This window comes from Crotalus tigris, unplaced genomic scaffold, assembly GCF_016545835.1.
Source record: "Crotalus tigris isolate CLP2741 ecotype Arizona unplaced genomic scaffold, ASM1654583v1 scf7180000024286.1529876, whole genome shotgun sequence".
Lineage (NCBI taxonomy): Eukaryota > Metazoa > Chordata > Lepidosauria > Squamata > Viperidae > Crotalus > Crotalus tigris.
In genome coordinates this window covers 933,433-955,854 of record NW_024100459.1, presented here as the reverse complement: position 1 = coordinate 955,854, position 22,422 = coordinate 933,433, and the positions used below count along the sequence as shown (strand labels likewise).

The 22,422-nt window shown below is 43.7% G+C and overlaps 1 protein-coding gene across 1 annotated transcript in view; it reads left to right on the top strand.

The window, feature by feature from the left end:
- Positions 1-17,235: 17,235 nt before the first annotated feature.
- The window catches only part of ITPKA (inositol-trisphosphate 3-kinase A), a 56,279-nt gene continuing 51,092 nt past the window's right edge, over positions 17,236-22,422 (top strand). Inside the window, exon 1 of the mRNA XM_039323880.1 lies at positions 17,236-18,048. Within this exon, the coding sequence (XP_039179814.1) occupies positions 17,596-18,048 (453 nt within the window). The 5' untranslated portion in view covers positions 17,236-17,595. The remainder of the gene's footprint in view (positions 18,049-22,422) is intronic.

Genomic DNA, 22,422 nt, shown 5'->3' with positions numbered 1-22,422 from the left:
TATCTGTTTCTAAGTTGCCTCCTTAAAGATGTTTACTTGGTGTCTTCACTGACTTCATTTAGATGTCAAACATTTTATTTTATTCTGTAAATTCTGTAAATTTGATTTTACTGATAACTTGCCTTACTTTAGCCCAGGTAAACCATAATTTGCTCTTTATTTACACTTCACGTTACGCTATGCTCCAAATCAAAGTTTCTGGATCAGTGGTGGGGTTCAAATAATTTAACAACCAGTTCTCTCTGAAATCATAGAACCCTTTAAAAGGCACATGGGTAAAAACCAAACTAGGGGGGGGGGAAAGCTGCACCACGCACCCAGCACCTGCTTACTTTAAGGGCCCTGCATCCAGGCCACTCCGAGCTTGGTAACCTCCCCCTTCTCCCGCTGGTGCAATGACCCGGCTTCCTTTTCACTCCCCTCCTGAATCAGACTGCCATGCTGAGGAGGATGGACCTTATCCAGTCCCCCTCCACCATTACGGAGCCAGGGGGAGTGGCGGCGAAAGATTCTGCTGCCACTGCGCAACAGTCATGTCTGCTGCTGGAGGGGCTTTCTTCGGTCCCCGCCGCCCTTGCCGCCCACGCTTCGCCCCGCCCCGCAGATCAGTTGCCTGGAGGCAGCAATCTCCTCCTTTTCCACCAATTCTCCCGTGGCTTGCGCCGTAACCGGGGTATGTGTGTGTGCAAGCCTCTTCTGCTGGTTCCCTCCATCAGCCCAGGTATCTCTCCACCAGCCTTCCGTCGCCACGCACCTGCTTGCACGAAGCAGCAGTCCACGTGGGCTGCCTTCTTCCAGCCAAGAAAGAGAGAAAGGCGGCTTACGATAGTTCCCTTCACCTCCCTGGGTGTCCTTAAGTCTTCCTTCCTTCTGCTGGTCCGCACTTTCTTGCCGCCCTGCCTTGGCCGGGGTCTCCCTTCTCTGGAAACGGCAGCCCCGTTTTCTGCTGCTTTTCTCCCAACAGAAGGGAGGAAAGGACGGACGCTTCGAACGGAAGGAGGCTAAGCTAAACTACGCCAGCTGGAGCCTTCCCCGATGGTTCTGCAAAGCCCTGGAGAAGTGGATCCGCTTCCCGGAGGGTTGGCCTCGGCCCCTGCTTCGGACGGTAAACAGAAGAGTTTTGCTCTTTTTCTTTTTTTGCAATTGTCCCTGCCCCCTTTCGCTTTTCTGCCTTAAAATCCAGAGCAGACACATCTTCCTCCTGATTAGGTGAGGATACGGTAGCTACCGGTATGATTTTTCTAAGAAGCTGAGTGTCTGCTCGGGATTTTAGCGTTCTTCCATACGAAGCGTCCTTCCTTTCCTCCCTTCTGCCAGAGAAGGAAAGCGGCAGAAAACGGGGCTGCCGTTTCCAGAACGGGGAAGGGAGACGCCGGCCGATGCAGGGTGGCAAGAAAATGCGGACCAGCAGAAGGAAGGGAGGTGTTTCTCAACCTTGACCATTTTAAGGCATGTGGACTTCAACTCCCAGAATTCCACAGCCAGCATTGCTGGCTGTGGAATTCTGGGAATTGAAGTTCACATGCCTTAAAATGGTCAAGGTTGTGAAATACTGACGAGGACACCGGGGGAGGCGAAGGAAGGTACATTAAGCTGCCATTCTCCATTTCTCTCTTTGGCTGGGAAGAAGGCAGCCCACATGGGCTGCTGCCTCGTGTAAGCAGGTGTGCGGTGGTGAGGGAGGGCTGGCGGAGGGAGCCGGCCGGGAGGCTTGTGCCGCAGGAGAGTTGGTGGAGGAGGAGGCTGCCGCCACCGGGCAGGTTTACCCTCGGCACCCACTTGAGAAAGCAAACAAGAGGTTTGCTCTTTTCCTCCAGGAGGCCCTTTGAAATTGCCCCCCCACCCCCACCCCTTTGCTTTTCTGCTTTAAAATCCAGAGCAGACACTTAGCTTCTTACAAAACTCATACCGGTAGCTACCGTATCCTTACCTGATCAGGAGGAAGATGTGTCTGCTGTGGATTTTAAGGCAGAAAAGCGAAAGGGGGGGAGGGACAATTGCAAAGGGCCTCCTGGAGAAAAAGAGCAAAACTCTTCTGTTTACCGTCCCAAGCAGGGCCCAAGGTCAACCCTGCGGGAAGCGGATCCGCTCCTCCAGGGCTTTGCAGAACCATCGGGGAAGGCCGCAGCTGGCGTAGTTTACCTTAGCCTCCTTCCGTTCGAAGCGTCCTTCCTTTCCTCCCTTCTGTTGGGAAGAAAGCAGCAGAAAACGGGGCTGCCGTTTCCAGAGCGGAGAAAGGAGATGCCGGCTGATGCAGGGCTGCAAGAAACTGTGCGCAAGAAAGTGCGGTGGGGGGGGGGGCTCGCGCAGATTTATCATAACCGGTTTGCTGAAGTCAGCAAAAAATTAGGTGTCGGTTCTGTCGAACTGGTACGAACTGCCTGAATCCCACCACTGCTCTGGATCTCTCCATTACATTAGGTAACAAACAAGCGAATTACAATTTAAAGAGCTGTGTGAAACGTTGACACTGAGCACTTGAAATTTGTTTCCAGTTTATGACTTGCATATTGGATATGACTAGCAAGGAAGAACATGTTGCTTATATGCTTTCACAATCATTCACCAGAGTCTATGTCTGTATGTATTTGATATTTTGTTCTCACATGTCTGTTATTGGCATATGAATTTTGTGCTTCTGAAAAATAAACTCACCTTGAAATGTGTCTTGTGATATGCGTGGACTTTGCATGGAAGATGCATTTTACAAATTTGCATTTAAGATATGGTATTAATAGGATATGAATATTGTATTAAATATATTTCTCTTTGCTCTTCTCTCTTTTCATCCATCACAAGTCCTTCTGAACTTCCACAAAAGAGTCTCCAACTTTCAGGGACAATTCTGAAGGACATAGCTGAAGCTACAAGGAGAAAGGAATTTATTCTAGTAGTAGTCTATATAATACTAAATCTCTAGTTATCATTACCAGGTGACATGTGGGCGCCAAGGTACGCCCACATGTCACCTATCCTCCACGAGCTGCACTGGCTTCCTGTGGGTCTCCGGACGCAATTCAAGGTGTTGGTTATCACCTTTAAAGCCCTTCATGGCATAGGGCCAGGTTACTTACAGGACCGCATTCTGCCGCACAGCTCCCAGAGACCGGTGAGGTCCCATAGATTGGGCCTCCTTCAGGTCCCGTTGGCCAGACAATGTCAGCTGGCGGGCCCTCGGGGAAGGGCCTTTTCTGTGGTGGCTCCGACCTGGTGGAATCAACTTCCCCCCCGAGGTTCGAACTACTCCCACCCTGCCGGCCTTTAAGAAGGCCGTTAAAACTCTCCTGTTCCGGCAGGCCTGGGGCTGATGTCCCCGGGGGGCCGGGATATGATCGGACTCGCGGTATGACTGTTTTATTGTTTTATCATTGTTTTAACTTGTACGCCGCCCTGAGTCCTTTGGGATTGGGCGGCATATAAATATTTGAAAATAAATAAATAAATTGGGTTAAATATTGCATCATAGGGCAACAATTTCAGAACCAAAGTACACCGAATGTATCCAAAATCCAGGGACCCATGACTCTTATGGAAATTGAATTTGGGAAAGTTTGGGCTGCTTCAGTGCTACTGGCTGATAGGCTGTTGCTGTAGTCACATGATGCTCATTCTGAATTTCTGTGACAGTTTCTCAGCCACTTTCCCAGTCCTTTGTTCCCTACCCTAGCCAGCAACAAGGAATTGATTCAACACTTTAAAGGCTTTTAAAGAAGCAACAATTTTAAAGTGCGTGAAGAAAGGCCTGGATATTTTTATTATTTTATGTTCCCCTTCTTTGGTATACAAACACGCTTATGTATCTATATCCTATCTTTGTTCAAGAACTTAAAGCACATACCTAGTACTCCATCCTCCTATAGTTTTCATAACAGCCCTGTGAGGTAGGTTGAGTTGAAAAAATCACCAACTGAGGCTGCAAATGGAATAGAAACTGTATCTCTCTATGTCAGTCAAATACATTGGCTACTATGCCTTAGCCCTCGCCTATCCTGTTTCACTTTTCAACTACCCTACTCCGAAACTGAGAATAGAGCAGCCCCTCATTCAACCACCAGAAATCCAATAGACCAGCCTTTCCCTAGTCCTCAAGAGTCACATATTCCTTTTAAAAATTGTCTCTGACAGCTTCTACAACTCACCAGAGAAGAGATTTGGGGATTTCAAACTGTTCTGAGGTGAGAACAGCAATGTACAAAGTTGTGGAATAATTAAGTTAAATTAAATTAAATTATCATCAGCATAATTAGGCCTTGCAGAAAGAGAGCGGGGATATCATGGTCAAGAGATGTCACTAAACATCATTGAGATGCGGCAGGGAGGAGGAGAGATAAGGAAATAGGGGATGAAAGAGCCACACATTTCCAGAATAACAACGGAAGGTACAGGACGAGGCGATAAAGAAAAGGTGAAGGAGGAAAGGGAAGATTAACTCAAGAACATGTGACAAACACTAATTACTCTGAGAATTCCTCAACATGACAATACCCGCCTTCAGCAAGACCAAAACATCAAAAAGCGAGGTAAAATGCACAATTTATATGACATAATATATTTTTTGATGTTGGTGCTGTAGCCAAAGTCTGTCCTCATTGTCGTGTCTTCCTTTTCTCTGGAGACGATGGCCAAGTTTTGCTGTGTGACTCCCTCGGCTAGGAAATGGAGATGAGCACTGCCCCCTTGCGTCAGACACAACTGGACAGGGAAAACCTTTACCTTTGTTGCTGCATAAGGGGAAAGATCAGATTAGGCCATTTGTAACCTCTACCCAATGAACGCCTCAATTTATATAGCAATGACGAAGCTGTTGCAATGGGTTCAGGACAATACAATGGCCTATTCCAAATGACATCCTTTTGGTGTCAAAGAAGTCCTTCTAACATGGAACAGGATGGAATCCTTCGGTGATTATTTAGGGCAAATCAATCATTACATTGGTCATTTAGAGCCAGACCTCAACAGGCTAGCCAAATTTATCCAAATTCATGGATCTTCAAGCTTGCGTAGACTTAAGAATAGGCATACTCCTCAATGATGGAATTCATGAGATTGTTAAATTATTGTAAGGAACAGGGAGGGAGGGAGGAAGGAAGGAAGGAAGGAAGGAAGGAAGGAAGGAAGGAAGGAAGGAAGGAAGGAAGGATTTCTGACGTCCCTGCCAGCTTTCCATAAGGAAACTCACTGGGGAAATCAGCAACAAGTCAGCTCCTGCTCCCACTGCTTTTTTGCCCACCTGTGGTCATTTGGTTTTTCTGCTTTAAGGTAAGAAAATATCTCTGAAATGATGATCCAGTGGGACACAGCTTGACTACTATCAACTGAAAATGAAAACATACATTTCATAATTATATCTCTATCTCTGTCTCTATCCATACTTATCTAAAAAGCTTGCCGTGAATCTCTCCAAATTGGACTTGTATATTCTTTTCCTCACAGACAACATTGTAAAAAATCAACTGCATGCACAATCAAGTGCTCCCCAAATAATAAAACTCTGGGCTCACAAGGAGTTCTGCACAGGTCTGCTGCCTGGGTTTAACCGCAGCATTGCTGTGGTCCGGCCCTTGGGGAAGAGTCCACCTCTTGCCAGGGAGAGTTGACAGCAGTCCTTCCTCAGCCTTGCAATTGCAGCCAGCCTGCCCTGGATCCAGCCCAGCTAGAGACAGAATGAGTGCGACTCCACCGCCTCCTAAGCATACAGGAACGCTTCCCTCCTCCCTCGCAAGAAGATTTAATATCAGGTGAGATTTGGGCTATACAGGGTCCACAGTCATTCTCACACAAATGAACGTTTTGATTAATAGTTAAAGTTTAAATAAACCCAGAATATACCCAGAGAAGAGAAGAATGAATGTGTGTGTGTGTGTGTGTGTGTGTATCAAAGAGAAGCAATCTAAATGCTTTTTGTATAAGTAGTAATTTTCTCCCCCCCCCCAACAGCACCACCAAATGGTAGCATTTGATTTTTGTTTGATAGTGAAACGTGAGCAACCTATTCCAAAGGTGCTTTTTCAAAAGGCAACTGAACTTCCTTTGTTTTTCCTTGAAGACGTTTTGCTTCTCCTCCAAGAAGCTTCTTCAGTTCTAAGGAAGTCCAGTTGCTTTTTGAAAAAAGCACTTTTGGGTCAACCGTGAGCTGGACGACTGAGACTCTCCATAGACAGTGACCAACCCATCTGATTATCTGAAAGAGTCTGAAGCATCCGGACAGAATGTTGCAAGACATATTGGTCAGCAAAGGAGTGGCACAAGGTTGTGCACTCTCTTCTTATTTATTCAACTTATTTGCTGAATATATATTGAGAGAAGCTGGATTGTAAGAATATGAGCACCTTTAAATTGGAGGAAGGAACACCGATAACTTTGGCTGTAATGATGAGAATCAAACAGACGATAGCAGATATAGCAACAAGACTTATTGCTGGCAATGAAGATATTAAATTGGCAATCAGTGTTTACCTTTTAGGATTGACTATTGATAGTAAAGGAACCAGCAGTGAAGAAATATGCAATAAACTAGATAAGATAAAATGAAGGGCTTGGAAAAAAATATTCAGATCCTATGTGGTTAAAGATTCTGAGCTTGTCGGGAGCAGCTGACAGAGACCCGAGTTCCGCACGATGGGGTGGGCTCCTGTTACTTGCCCCAGTTCCTGCCCACCTAGCAGTTCAAAAGCTTGCAAGTCCAAGTAGATTAATAGATATCACTTTGGTGGGAAGGTAACAGCCTTCCGTGTACCTTTGGTGCATAGTCATGCTGGCCACATGATCATGGAAATTGTCTTCGGACAACACTGGCTCCCTCTGCCAAGAAACAGATAAGCACCCTGCCCCAGAGCTGAGCACAACTTACAAGGAAACCTTTACCTTTTGGGTGTGATATGCCTTTACTTACAAACAACAGAATTCTGCAGCAATGGTCTTCCCTGTGGCATTCTTTTGGGAAGTGGAAGTGGGACTTGGAAAAAGTAGGATAGAAACTCAGGGAAGGAAACCAAGTCCTCCCTTCACACAATTTTCTCTTTGTAATTCAAAATCGCAATTAGAATAGGCTCGTCTAGACAAAGATCAAAGTGCAACAGGAAACATAAATGTAATAGGTTCAATCTCACACTGTAAGCAGTGTTCCTACAGGACAATAGACATGTAGTCATAGATAACTTCTATATACTATTGCAGAAGAGACAATAAGCCAAAAAGGGAACAAAAAGACCAAAACACCTCTCTACCAGCAATCAATATCCAACTGAGCAGAGATAAACACCAAGATTAACATCAACAATCAAGAAGTAAACAACACCCCAATCAAAAACTGCCAAATAAGCTAACAGGAAACAATAGCCAGACCAAAGAACTACCAAGACCCCTCTGACAAGGCATGCCACTAGAATATAAACCTCACTCCCTATTAGCACTGATGTTATCTACTTTGGGTAATGAAATGTCTGCAAGAAAATAACCAAGTTCAGAGAGTACCGAAAACCCCCTCAAAACTCTGGTGGACGGGGACTGGCGATCTGAGAATTGTGGTCACTCCCAAAATGGTGCCCACTTCCGAGACAGCACCCTGTGGCCTCTGTATAGGAAGGTTGCAGACAACTGCAGTGATTTGCTTAACTACTGTGGCAAAAAAGTTCATAAAGGGGGGCACAACTCACTTAACAACTGCCTCGCTTAGCAATGGAAATTTTGGGTTCGGTTGTGGCCATAAATCAAGGATTACCTGTATACCGAATACACACAGAATGTATTTTCAGTTTTCTAGAAATAGACCACTAGAGGGCAGAATTGGACCACTCTATGTATAATTGGAAGAATTTGTTTAAACTACCTTAAATCATCAGACTACCCAATGCTCTTCGCTAAAGGAAAACTTCATATCCCTTCCTCCAATTTTGCAGAACTATTTTCTTCCTGCAAAATAGAAGGGGGTGGGTGGGAAGTGACCTTGAGCTTCTCTTGGCAATAAAATACTTGGGCTCTTCTGCATGGTGGTATATAAGCACTGCTGTCTGGCATGCCAGAAGACAGCAAAATAGGATATCTTAAAAACCTGCTAGCTGCACTCCAGCCCCTGCATTTCTGCAGTGAGGTAGAATAGGACTCTGTCTGCAATAGAAACACAGGGGAGGAGAGAGGCAAGGAGAGGAATACCTCTTTCGGTGTGGGTCCTGGTGGCTGAAGGCTTCCCTTACCACTCATAGGAACAGAAGTGGAAAGGGGGAGAGGAGGGGCTGGGGACAAGGCGGTTGCTCCCCTCTGTGTTTAACTTCATTTCAGCTGTCACCTCCCTATGGAATAGGCCAAATCCATGGAGGGAGGCAGCTTTACAGGTCGTGGTGTTCCGGGGTCATGTGATCACCTTTTGGGACCTTCTGACAAGCAAAGTCAATGGGGAAGCCAGATTTGCATAACAACCGTGTTACTAATTTAACAACTGCCGTGACTCACTTAACAACTGTGGCAAGAAAGTTCATTAAATGGGGCAAAGTTCACTTAATAAATGTCTCACTTAGCAACAGAAATTTTGGGTTCAGCCGTGGTTGTAATTACAAGTAAGACTACCTGTACCTAATCCAAGCTTTGAAATATACTTTTGGCACATGTTGAGAAGTTTTTTGGAAGACGTGTCAGAAAGTGCACCCATCCAGCCCCATAGGGCAGGCCCTTCCCACCAATAGTTCTCTGATCTCACGGAACATCTCTGTGGGACAGGAACATTTGTGGCTACGCAATGCCAATTCTCAGGTCATTTCTCCAAGGCCTAGCACATTTATCCAGGCTGGCAAAAAAAGTGATAGGGTTGACTCTTATGCTTGTGGGGAGACCCTTGTTTCTTTGCAAAATCCTTTTTGTAAAACAATGGCCAGGAATCAGGGCCAAATGCGGATTGCATGTCTACAGCAGCCTGAGATGGCCAGTAGGAGTTGGGCAAACTCCCAGTCCAAAACACACTTTGATATGAGACATTGTAGTCTGTCCAAACTGGTAGGTTTGTGTTGGGAGAAAGTGGGAAATGGCACTTTAAAACTAGACCACTAAAGAAAGACTAACTCAGAAAGGTTATCTTCAGAGTGTTCAGGGGAAACATAAAGACAACATAATCCATTTATATCTTCCTGAAACTGTTAACAAGGCATCTCCCTGCTGTGGTTAGCTGATGATGCAGAAGACCTTTGAAGTATATCATTCTGCCTCTGGGAGAATGCACTGAGTTAATTTATTTCTTGCGGTTATCATTCAAGCTTTTTTTTTTCTTCATAAAAGGAAGGATAAAGAAGAAAGGAAGATTATTACCCTGGAAATCTACAGAATTTTAATCACAACCAAACATTAATCCAGTCTTCGGGAATGTGTTGCCCTTCAATAAGATGACCAACTTTTTTAGAATGAAAAGGAGGACACAAATAAATTGAAGAAAAAAATATTGTAAAAGCTGGCCCAGCCCATGGAAGGTCAATTGCCCGCTGTGCCCCCACCCGCAGCCGCCCCACCAGCAGTGCTGCCCCACCATGTAGAACGGGCTCTGCGGCTCCCAAAGCACCAGCCACACCGGCTCTGGCCCCAGGGAGCAGCCTGCCGTCGACACACCCTGCCTGCAGCCACCCCACCAGCACCACCGCCCACCCTGCACAGCCCCGTGTAGAGCCAGCCCCACGGCTCCCAAAGCACCAGCCGCGTTGGCTCTGGTTCTGGGGGGCAGCCCGCCATCAACACACCCTGCCTGCAGCCGCCCCGCCAGCACCACCGCCCACCCTGTGCAGCCCTGTATAGAGCCAGCCCCGCGGCTCCCAAAGCACCATCCGTGCCCACTCCGGCCCCAGGGGGCAGCCCGCCGTTGACACACCCTGCCTGCAGGCACTCCACCAGCACCACCGCCCACCCTGCAGAGCCCCATGTAGAGAGGGCCCCGTGGCTCCCACAGCATCGGGGAGCAGCCGGCCGCTGCCGCCCCTCACACCCCCGCCCGCAGCACTTCTGCCGTCCCTGCCTTTTGTGCCCACAGCCATTATTGCCCTAGCAGAGCCAAAGATCAAGAGAAACTTACCGCTCCAGTCTCCTCCAGGTACCTTCGGAACTAACTAGGAGATGGTGTAGTTGGGTAGCAGGAAGGGGTGCAAAGTTCCTGCCAATTTGCCTTCGCTGCAGACAACTTGCATGTGCAAAGTTTGCTGGCCAGGTGTTTTGGTGCACTCAGCAGTAATTCCTATTGGCTTTCAAAAGCCAATAGGGGAAGTAGCACAGCTCATGCAAAAGTTGAAAACAAACCATCAAAAAAAGGTGCCGGAACGCCGGCGTTCTGAATGTTCTATGAGAAAAAAAAAGCCCTGCAGATTAGTCTTCAAATATCGAAAAGGAGGATATGTAGGAGGACACTTTTCGAGGGAGGACTGAACTCACAAAAGGAGGACTGTCCTCCCTAAAGGAGGACGGTTGGTCACCTTACTTTCAAATATTCTTTGCTGGCCCAATTTCCACTATGGAAAGAGAAAGACTAGGGAGGGTTGGATGTGTCAATGTGAGTTTCTTGGTTTTGCAAATATATCAAATTTGGCTTCCCCTTGTTTTTTCATTTTTGAGGCCATGTCAACATTGGTTTGTCGGATTTGAGATTTAATAATTTTGTGCCAACATCTGTGTGTATTTTTGGGCACATTTCCCCAAACACGCATTTTTGTTTTCAGTTTTGTCTAGTGTAATGTACAAAACGTTTGCAACATTTAATACAAGTTTATGCAGATTTCCTTCTTTGAATCCCATTTCCTTTGCACACATTAATTAGCAATATAGTCATGAGATATTATTATAAGGAGCTTTTGTACATGTTTTCTGGGTAGAGTTGAAGAAATATGCAATGAGTCAAGATATAGCAACCATCCTAAAGTAGCAAAAGTTAGAATCTCAGAGGGAGTGAAAATAGAGGATTTACATACTTTTTCTTCAAATTTGAATAAAAGATGTTCTTTTGTTTCATTAAATCTGAACAATTCTAGTAGTAATGTTATAGTAACAATGAAATTATGATGGTAACAACAGAGTAGAAATTGGATACAATAATCTGAGAAATCAGTAACAAGGATCTGGAGATTTTTGCATGTGATTTTATCATAACTTGCTCCAATTTATTTATTTCCCTTCAGATACTGATAGATAAATATCTTATTTTCATTTTAGTTCTAGACCTTAGAAATACAAGAAAAATGAATTATAGAAATGATAAAACTGATAATATAGCAGCAGAACTGAACTTAAGCCTGTAAGACTATTCTAACCCCAAATTAGACTTTTTGTTTCTAATAAATTGTCCCAGAATAAAATTTTGCTATTTTATAAATAATGCGTGGATTTGAATCAGATGAAGGGGAGTGACATTAAATTGGTATATTACATCCAAATAGTTGCCTGAAAGAGGTGTTATTAATAGATTAGTTTGATACAGAATTTTATACTTCAGGATAAATTATAATTTATATGTATGGATTTCTTCAAAAAGAACACTTGGCGAAAGTAATTATAAAAAGGTATGCAATTGTTCAAAGTGTTTTTTTTTAAATCCTATCTGGCATAGCATCATTGCAAGAATAGTTCAGTTCACATTTTACAATATAGTTGCTTGGCTGATCATGTGAAATCAATTATTGCAATTTGTTTAACAAAATATGCTTAAGGAAACTATGGTTTAATGGACAATATAAGCTCAATCCTAAAGACTGATAGACTACAGTACTATAGTTTCCAGAAGGGCCTCCATATTAGTCTTGCAGCACACAAAAAAAAATCCAATCATGTGGTGGTTCAAAGATTCACTATTTGTGATAGTATCAGCTTCTGTGGATCATGGTTCAACAAAGTAAAGCTCTTCGTTGAATATGTTATAATCAAATGAAAAGTAAAGCTCCAGGATGGATTATATAATACTTCAAGCCTGTTAATTAGATACTAAGGTCTCAGCAATAGTGAGCTTATTATAGTTGGACTTCTGTATCTGATTGGAAAATTCCAAGTAACCATTAAATGACAGTCAAGAAGTAGTATTTCAGCTCAGATATGCTACTCCCAAATGATACACCGAGGGTGGATAGGAGAGAAATAAGCAGGTATCCTATCCACCCCCCCAACATTACCATAATCCAAACAGCTGAAGAAACAGGCTAGCAATTTTAGGACTACTACATTTGGGCTGCCCATCATAGACTGAAGTTTGCAGTTGGTTTTACATACACTGTAGCATGGTTTATGCAGTTTTGACTTGGTATGTGGTGTGATCTCAGTGCGATGTCGCATCTACAGTGCTCAGTATATAATGATACATGTTTTAATGCCTTCTAAAAATCGATCACTGTATTTACTTAATAAAACATGATTCTATAAACCATGGCATCATGTGTACATAGCCACTTCTGAAGTGGATCAGATTTTGTAATAGTTTGGAATGAGGGAGTGCCAAGACAGAGTTGATTTCAAATGGAATGGCCTCGTTTTATTCAATTAAGCCCTGTACATATTATCTAAAGACTGTAGGCTTTTGTGTTCAGATACTCTGAGTTGTTGAGAGAAAGATGGATAAAGACGCTCCAGTTGCTGCTTATGATAATAGTATTTAACCTTTTGTTATCGATTGCAATCCTTCTTATATAGAATTTCTGCTCTAGTTAATATACTTTCCTCTTTCATCAATAAACTTCTTCCTATCAAGGCTTCTTAAAATTTTGGCCCAAATAAAAATGAAGTATCATTGCTGGGGAGGAGGAGAAGAACAAATGAAAATGAAATTATTCTTTTAGTACTCAGAAAATATATTTCATTAAAATAAAATCAACGAGGGATGAAAGTTTTTTTGGTCTTCACTGTACCAGTCAGACTACCATTTGCTTGCTTTCATTGATCAAAAGAATAATGTAAGACAGCTACCATCTTCTAGAAGAAATGGACAACTTCCACAATCTCTTCTATCACTAGCCAAATGACCTGGTGACTGAGGAAATTAGGAATTCTAATGCAGCATAGCTAGAGAACACAAACTGAGAACGAGGACAGAGATGTATATTTTTGTAATTTCGAGGGAATGTTTTGAATCTTGACTTTTCCTTGGCAGCCTACTTTGATGTCATGATAGAATGAAGAATTAAGAAAACAATGTAATAAAAAAGAGACTGGCTGGCCAAGAATTCCTTTCCCAGCCAATTGCTCGATTGCTCTCACTAGCATTGCATATCCAGGATATCTCAGCCACTTATATGGTAACCGTATTTTTAGTTTTCCAAGTTGCCACTGAAAAAGCTGGAGAAGTAACATTACTTTTTTTTTATTTTTACATCTGCAGTGAGATGTTCAATGGCTGTAGCACCATAGACAGGATCAGGAAAGTCATATCTACCCCACTCTGTTTTGTTGTTTTTGTAATAGGAGAAATTGGTCTATTTGGGGCAAAATCTAACGCATTAGAATTAATTGACTCAAGCAGTTCACTCAGTTCTGGGATTCAAATGACATTATTACTCTCTTCTCTTTAGTTAAGGATGTTTTTGTTAAATATTTTTTTAACCCTGCCTTAATTATATTTATAACTTAAGGTGCTGAACATATTGAATATTGTTTCCTCTTCCTCTTTTCTCCACAACAATCCAGTGAGGTGAGTTGGACTGAGGGATTGACCTCAGATGCCTTTCATATCTAAGGCGGGACTAAAACTCAGTCTCTTGGTTTCTAGATTGGGGCCTTAATCACTAGATTAAACTGGCTCTCTGTTGTATTTTTTAAAAAATAAAACCTTTTTAATCATTGCTACTCCAGTTTTAGAACTAACAGGTCTGGACTGCAAAACTTGAGACTACTAGAAAGAATACGACAGGACAGGACAGAACAGACCTTGGAAGTCTTGGAGCTCCCCTGTTCAAGCAAGGGGACCTATACCATCTCACACAAATGACTGTCTAGCCCAGTGGTTCTCAACCTTTTTAATGTCGCGACCCCCAACCGGTCGTAAGTCGAGGACTACTCAACCGGTCGTAAGTCAAGGACTACTCAACTGGTGCAGCACCGTTTGCAGAATGGGACTTTTGGCGGGCTCAGCAGGGCAGATACAGCCTGGACAATTCCTATTGGCTTTTGAAAGCCAATAGAATTAGACTCTATTCAAGAGAGTCTATTCTATTGGCTTTCAAAAGCCAATAGAATAAAAGGGAGTAGCACAGCTAAGGCAAGCTTCTGGAGGCAAGCTGTTCCACTGGTTAATTGTCCTCATTGTTAGGAAGTTTCTCCTTAATTCGAGGTTGCTTCTCTCTTTGATCAGTTTCCAACCATTGTTTCTTGTCCTGCCCTCTGGTGCTTTGGAAAATAGTATGACCCCCCTCTTCTTTGTGGCAGCCCCTCAAATACTGGAATACTGCTATCATGTCACCCCTATTTCTTCTTTTCTTTAGACTAGCCAAACCCAAGTCCTGCAGCCGTTCTTCATATGTTTTAGTCTCCAGGCCTTTGATCATCTTAGTTGCTCTTCTCTGAACTTTTTCCAAGGTCTCAACATCTTTTTTATAGTATGATGACCAAAATTGGTTGCAGCATTCCAGATGTGGTCTTACTAGGGTTTTATAAAGCTGTAGTAATACTTCACGTGATCTTGATTCTATGCCTCTGTACAACCCAGGTGTCAACGCTGCTAATATTGAATATTCTTGCTTTGACAAAATATGCAGAACTGTCTGCTATTTTTGAAGTTAATTCAGATGATAGAGAAAGGGGAGGAGAATTATAAGGAAAGCCCGGGAAAAGGAAGGGAAGTGAATCTTTGCCCTCAAGTACTAATACTATTGAAAAATGTTGGAAGATGTATTGAACCAGTGATGTCATATCTATGTCCAATGTGTTTTTAATTTTGTATAATTAATAAAAAAAAGAATCTTTGCCCTCCAGGTTAATTGGAAAATGTGAATCATGACCCCAAAATAGGGGAGGGGAAATGCTTGGAATGTTATGTGCAAAGGAAGGGAAATTCAGATCTTGGCATCCACCATGCTGTGCTGACACCCCTCTACACTAATAAAAAACTTTTTAGGTTAAACCATGCCTGAAAGTTCTTTGAAGTGTTTCATTAGTCAGACACATGACATCAGGATATTAGTTTTTTTGACTGATGCTGAACACTGCTTGCTCATAGTCAAGTGATCATCCACTAGGATTCCAAGGTCCCTCTCACAGTTACTGTTACTGTCTCACCTAATCTGTACTCATATCTTTGACTTTTTTCTGCCAAAATGTAAAACTTTGCTTTTCTCAACATTAAAACTCATTTTGTTGGATAGGGCCCAACAAAGTTTATCAAGATCTTTTTGGATCCTGAGCTTTTCTTCTGGGGTGTTGTCTATTCCTGCCAGTTTAGTGTCATCTGTAAATTTGATGAGTTCCCTTCTATTCCCTCATCTAAGTCATTAATGAAAATATTGCAGAGTACTGGGCCTAAGACGGAGCCTTGTGGTACCCACTGCTTACTTCTCTCCATGTGGATGTAGTACCACTGAGTACTACTTGTTGAGTACCGTTTGTCAGCCAGCTACAAATCCATCTGGTGGTGATGTTGTCTATTCCACCTTTTTCTAACTTACTAAGCAGTAGATTGTGGTCTACTTTGTTGAATGCCTTTCTGAAATCTAAGTATACTATATATACTTAGTTTCGCTAGTCTGTTAAGTTGGTCACTTTATCGAAGAATGAAATAAGCTTGGTTTGGCATGATCTGTTTTTAACAAACCCATGCTGGCTACCAGTTATAATTTTGTTTGCTTCTAGCTGTTCGCAGATCTGGTTTTTGATTATCAGATGATTATGTGAGCCATCAAGTTTGTGTTGGCCTCTAGAGACTACCTACTTAGATTTTCTCCAAGACCACTAAATGGCAGCTAACGTTCAGTTCTTCTTCTCCTTCTCCTTCTCCTCCTCCTCCCCCTCCGCCTCCTCCTCCTCCTCTTCTACCTAGGGGTCCTGTGGGAATTTGCAGCCCAGATCTGATAGCCCTCACCCAACCTTAGGTTTGTGGTAGCATCATACATGCAGTCCAAAACAAGTGTTCAGCTTAAAGGGGAAAAATTAGAACCTTTTGCTTAAAACTGGGGACAGATGAATCTAGTTTTGCCTCATCCAAATTCCAGAGAAATGGAAGAGACATCTCCCCCTCCCCTCCCCAAGAACAGGTGGTGAGAGTTTAACTGCCTTCTCCAAGGGGAACTCTTTCATTTGGAAGGGGGAAGACATATTCAGACACCCAGAACGGAGGTGGAGGTGAAGTACTAGCTTACTTCAATCAGAATAGAGCTGGAAGGGATCTTGGAGGTCTTCTAGTCCAACCCCCTACTCAAGCAGGAGACCCTATCTGAGACATGTAGCTGTCCAGTCTCTTTTTAAAAACCTCCAGTAATGAAGCACCCACAACTTCTGAATGAAAGCAAGCTGTTCCACTGGTTAATTGTTCTGTTAGGAAACTGAAATGGTGGTAGACCTCTGGGTACAATTGCATATACAGTAGTAAAATTGCAGGGTTCCCAAGTGGGAAGACCACCCAAAGGAGCAAGGATGCATATGCCTATGTGTTTCATTCTTTATTTTATTATTGATTTCATGCTACATTTGATGTTGCATTTATTAATAAAGTGCCCCAATTTTAATTACTTGCACAGAAGAAATAAGGTACCATTTTATTCGCCTCCGCTTTTCTAGGGTATTTTGGGAGTTAAATCCGGCACTGTCTGCAAAGCACCACAGGACGGAACAGACGGAGTTTTAAACAACTCAAGTGCCGCGGGTAGGGTAGGCCACTTGAAGCGGGTAGGGACAGCGACTATGACTCGTTCGCTTCTCATAACTGCATCTTACGGTTCCTTTCCATTCCTGGCATTTGTAAAACACACCTTGTGGGAGGACGTTTGCGAGACGAGTGCGTGCAACACGCGAGGGAAACCAGCCGTACTTTGCACCGTTCCAGGAGCCCAGGGGAAGGCGGCGCCAAGCAGTTGCAGAGCCGAGAGAAACTTGCTTCCCTGACAGGTCTGCGGTTTGCTGGGTAACGCTTGTCCTTTTTTTTATATATATAAATCGGCCGAATTTGGCGACAAATTTCCAGGTTTCGTTGAGAGAGAGAGAGAGAGAGAGAGGGGGGGGGGGAGAGGCAAAGGGAGGCGAGGCGAACGCTACCTCAAAACAAACAAGAGCAAAGGCTCCGTGTGGGAGGGAGCGAGCGGGGCGGGCGGGCCCTTTACGCACATTCCAGACTCCGCCTTTCTCCCGGTTGCGTATGCCGCCCGAGAGCAGCAGCGTGGGGCAGCCGCGCCATCTACCCATATGGGTCAGGCTGAGGGGCGGTTAAGCAACTCGAGCAGTTTCCCGGGGATGAGTCAGAGGACGGCGGGATCGGCCTGACGGGGCGCGGGCCGGCCATGCAGCGACAGCCCGAGCCCTTTTCAGACGCCTGCTTACCGGCACGGAGGTGCCAGGAGGAGCAGTCGCCCAAGCGCTTCGCTGCCCCGGACTCTCCGCCTGGGCGGCTCGGCCCCCTGCACCCTTCGCGGCGCCCAGAGCGGCGGCAGCGCTAGCGCCTTCGCCTTCCCCATGGAGTCCAGAGAAGCCCAGGACAGTAGCGGCGGGAGCAGCCCGGAGCTGGGCCGGAGGAGGCAGCTGAGCGTGGGAGAGCTGTGCTCGCTCTTCGAGGCTCGCTGCGCGATGGCCAGCCGGCAGCTGCCCGAGCCTGCCGGGAAGAGCTGCCGGCCCCGCAATGGGGTGCTGCAGGCGGTTATTCCGCAGCTGACCGTAACTTCGGAGGAGGACGGCGGAGAGGCGCAGCGCAGCCCTGCCATGCTGCCTCCGACGGAGCCGAACGGGGCTTGGCTGACGACGGACAGTTCGCTGCATCTGCTGCAATCCTCCAGGCGGCTCTCGACGTCCTCGCTCTCCTCCACGGGCTCGTCGTCGGTCTTCGAGGACTCCGAGGATGACTTGTTGAGCGACACGGAAGGCAGGAGTCAGGGGATCGTTCAGTTGGAGCACGGCGAGGAGACGCACCAGGTACCCGACGACCAGGGAGAAGAGCCGAGAGAACGTGGCCGGAGCGGGGCTTCTTCTGCCTTAAGAGGGGACGCCTACGGGTTTTGGCTCGCTTGCCAGCAACGGCCTTTTGGAAGCCCTTCGAAGAGTTAGTCGAGTTGATTAGGAATGCTGAAATGCTAACCTGGTTAAATCGAGGGCTGGCCGGGCATTTTTCCTTCCTGGGCTTTGCAAACTGGGGACGCGATTCCCTTATTCCAAAGGAAGGCCTTTTCCCGGGCAGTTTGAGGGCGCGGGGGGGGGGCTCCCTTTCGAAGAAGCTGCGCCTATGATTGCAGGTGAAATCCATGAATAGCCGTTTCGAAAGAAATGCCACGTAGATTCTAAGTAGGAGAAAGATTACCTAGAAGTGTGATCAATTTGAAGGCAAGGTTTCCTCTCTGTGTGGCATGTGTGTTGACTCAAGGGGAAATACCACACCTGTAGTTGTCAGATGTTTCACTCTTTATATGTCAACTGCTTAGGGAAACCAGTTTCCTTAAATGTCAGAGTATGCAAAGCAGATGGTTTCACAGGGGACCCTGGTGGACACAGCACTTGTGGAGTGGATGTACAATTTGATTGACAATACTGTGCATTGTAGTAAGCTTTTTCCTCTTAGAAACAGTTTGCATGGTCAATCCGTGTTGCTTTTTTTCTTCTTCTTCTGTGTGTATAACTCAGCATTTAGCAAATGTTCTCTGCCTCCTTTCTGCCTGAAGCATTTGATGGAGCACAGAGGTTTATCCTACTAGTATAAATTGCAGGTATATCTCAGAAGCAAGAACACTAAGAAAGAGTAGAGATTTTGGTTTTGAATGGTCCCATATTTAAAATGCTTAGGTTCAAGGAGTATGGGCAAGCCAAAACTTGATGTTTTGGGTGCTTTTTGGTCTGTGCCTAGAACAAAGGTGGCTGTTTTGTTTCAGGGAGAAGATTTGAAAGAGGAACAAGAAAAAGCCAAGAACACTACAGAGCACAGAGAAGCTACTGGGAAAAGGGTAGAAGATAAGACTGATGTGATATATCATTCTATCACACTGGGATGTTGGTGACAGTGGATTGAGGGAGGGAAGGTGCTGGAAGATAGATGCTGGTTATGCAATCCTGGAAGTTCCTAAGGGAAGAGTGGGGGCAGTGGACACCACACTTGCTCTACTTGCCCACCCAGATTTTGTTTAATCCAAAATGCAGAGAAAGGAAAGTGGTCCAGCTTTTTGTTCCTCAAACCATGGCTGATCTTGAACAGTCTAGTACAAATGTCCAAAATTTCTGAGTTGGAAACACAGTGCGTGTCCCAACACATGAACCCCCCTAAAACACAACTTTATTGGACTAATGACTCATTCTAGTTTCTGTCTTCAGTTGTAGCAAGAAAAATAAGCTGGATGTCTAGTAAATGTTAGGAATTTTAAAAACTGAAAATATATGTGAAATACGTCTAATGGTAATCACAGAGTCTTATCTGTTATCATATCTTCTAGAAGTTGTGGTCTTAGAAATTGAATGCATAAATAAGAAATCATAGAGATAATCATGGACAGCCCAGTAGTTTCACCTGTAACTTTTTTTCTGCTTGATGCTATTAAGAGGTTTTACATTTTCTCACTCTCTTTAATGTTATTTTAATGTACAAACCTTCTCTAAAAACCCAAATATCAAAACAAACACAAATGAGCAATATAAACAATACTGTTTATATTTCAAACAGTGAAAATTTATTTATAATAAAAACAAAAAAACCAACAAAAATCGAGCCTCTTCTACAAGATACTTGTTGTTAATTGCGAAGTTGTGTCAACCCATTGTGACCCATGGACAACATTCCTTCAGGCACTATTCATGGGGTTTTCATGGCAAAGATACTGGAGTGGGTTGCCATTTCCTTTTCCAGTGGATCACATTTTGTCAGAACTCTCTGCTATGACCTGTCCGTCTTGGGTGGCATAGCTCATAGCTTCATTGAGTTATGCAAGCCCCTTCCCCATGACAAGGCAGTAATCCATGAAGGAGACAAGATACTAGTGTAGATTTATTGCAAAAATGTATAACTAAAAGATTCTTCAAACCTTCTCTGGATTCTGTCTGCGTCACCCCATGGGAGTTTGGGAAACCCTATTCTAGATCATTGGAAAACTTTAGAAGTTTTGATGCCTCACAATACACCTACACACACACACAGTATTTCACATTACACATAAATATTGCTTTAAAATTAACATGGAGAAAAATAATATACGTTATTTAGCATAAAAATGTTATTCTAAAAATCATGGTCTTTGAGAAGAGCTCTTTGTAGCTGGAAAATCTGAAAGGAAAATGGCCAGTTATACAACACTTTATAATCACAGACTTTAGGCAGGAATTTATTTGCCTGTTCAAGAATGCAACCCTGATCGTTAGCCAATTGCAGAAGATACGCTTGATTTCTCCAGCCTTTCCATCAGCTACTCCAGGAGCATCAGAGGCAATAGCTCCAAAACCTCAAAGCCAGAAGGTTTGGTTTAATGCCAGTTCACAAGGTCCAGTTCAGACTTTTTATCAGTTAGGTATTTAAAAATGTGTCTATTCCCCTTGTGTAAGATAATAATAAAACAAAGAATTATGTTAATAATGGAAACAGATGATTAACACAGTGACGCTTGTCATTGTTTGCACACCAGCGTTAAGAACTGATCACAGAATCTTTTTGCAAAGTTGAGCCAGGAATGGCTGTAACTGTTTCCTAAAAATATGAATTATTTGACATAAAATTTACGAACCTGAGGCTAGCATTTAGTATTTTTAAAGTATTCTTTCAGTTTTTAAGAGAAAAACAAGAGGAAGGCTATAATGCTATTAAGAAAACTTGTCTTTTAGCAACATTATTTTGGGTGGGTGGGTGGGAGAAATAGTAAGATTTGAGACTGTGTAGAAATTAAAACTGTTCAGAGCTTCAGGTTCAGTTTCAAAAAAGCAGCTTTGGAGTATATATTAATGCAGCCATCTGTTTGAAGCTTTTTAATGCATCTATCCTTTTTCTCAACTTTTTAAAGCTTCAGTTGTGTCCACATGTATTCCAAAGCTCTGTTTTGGAATTGAATCTAAACCTCTAGGCTTGTGAAAATCTAAAGACATTTTAGTTTATGTTATATCTTCCATATAACCAGTTCTGATCATCATGCGCCATGTTTGAGAGACATAGCATGTGAATGGGATAATCCTGGCTGAGTTTGGCAGCGCTTTCAGTGCATGCTTTCCCCAAATGTCACAGTCTTAAGGACTGCTGCCAGCACTTAGCCGTGGCTGTCCAGTTCACATTGTCTTCCTTTTCAAACAGACCCTTTCCATTCCCCTTTTGGCATTCAATACCTGAATCCTTCCTGAGATAATTAACTTCAGCTTCCTGTTTTGGCAAACTCAGAACAAATCCTGACTGTCGAAATCCTTATAACTTTTCTTTAAGGTAGGCTTGTATTCCTAGTAAAGGTGTAGTAGGAATTGATTGAAATGGTTAATTTAAAAAGTTATTCTTTAACTCAAGCTTCCTAACTGGATCTGAAGGGGAAAACTTAACAATAAATGGTAGTCTGCTGTGAATCAGGAAAGAGGAGTTACAAGGAGAGAAGGGAGCACTTCAGATGATGCTTACACAACTCAGATCTATAGACCAGTGGTTCTCAACCTTTCTAATGCCGCAACCCCATAATACAGTTCCCCATGTTGTGGTGACCCCCAACCACTTATACATCACCGGGTGCCAGGGGTGTGGCCAAAGAAAAGGGGGAAAAAATGGCGGACAGCCTTGTTTGGCGATCCCCGTGAAATGGTCGTTCGACCCCAAATGGGGTCCCGACCCACAGGTTGAGAACCACTGCTACAGATGGAAGCAAATCAGTTTCACATAGCTATATTCCTCCATGGAAATGTTTAAGATAAATATCAAGAGGAGAGTTGAGAAAGGACATTGATTTATCAAAGCTTGGAAAATAGGTAGGCAGACTTACTTTTAATATATCCAAACATTGGTTCATAGAATCAATACAGAGCATTCTTGCCTCAGGTAATTGCTTATGTTTCTCTACAGAACCCACCTCACATCTAAATTAGAATTCTATTCTCAGGCATGACTAAAAACAGTGTATTCAACTTATTATATGGTCCAAAAGAGAGTATCATCCAAATGATTGGCAAAAACTCTGATAATATACAATAGATTAATACAACAATTTTCATACATTTGTAATTTCCAAGTCTGAAGTTAGTAGACGTCTTAGGAGTGCAAATCCAGTGTATGAGTCTCAGTGTTTGTTGTTATGGAATGGAATGCTGTCTCTGAAAATTTACTTTGTATATGTAGGGTGGTGTTTTCAAGCT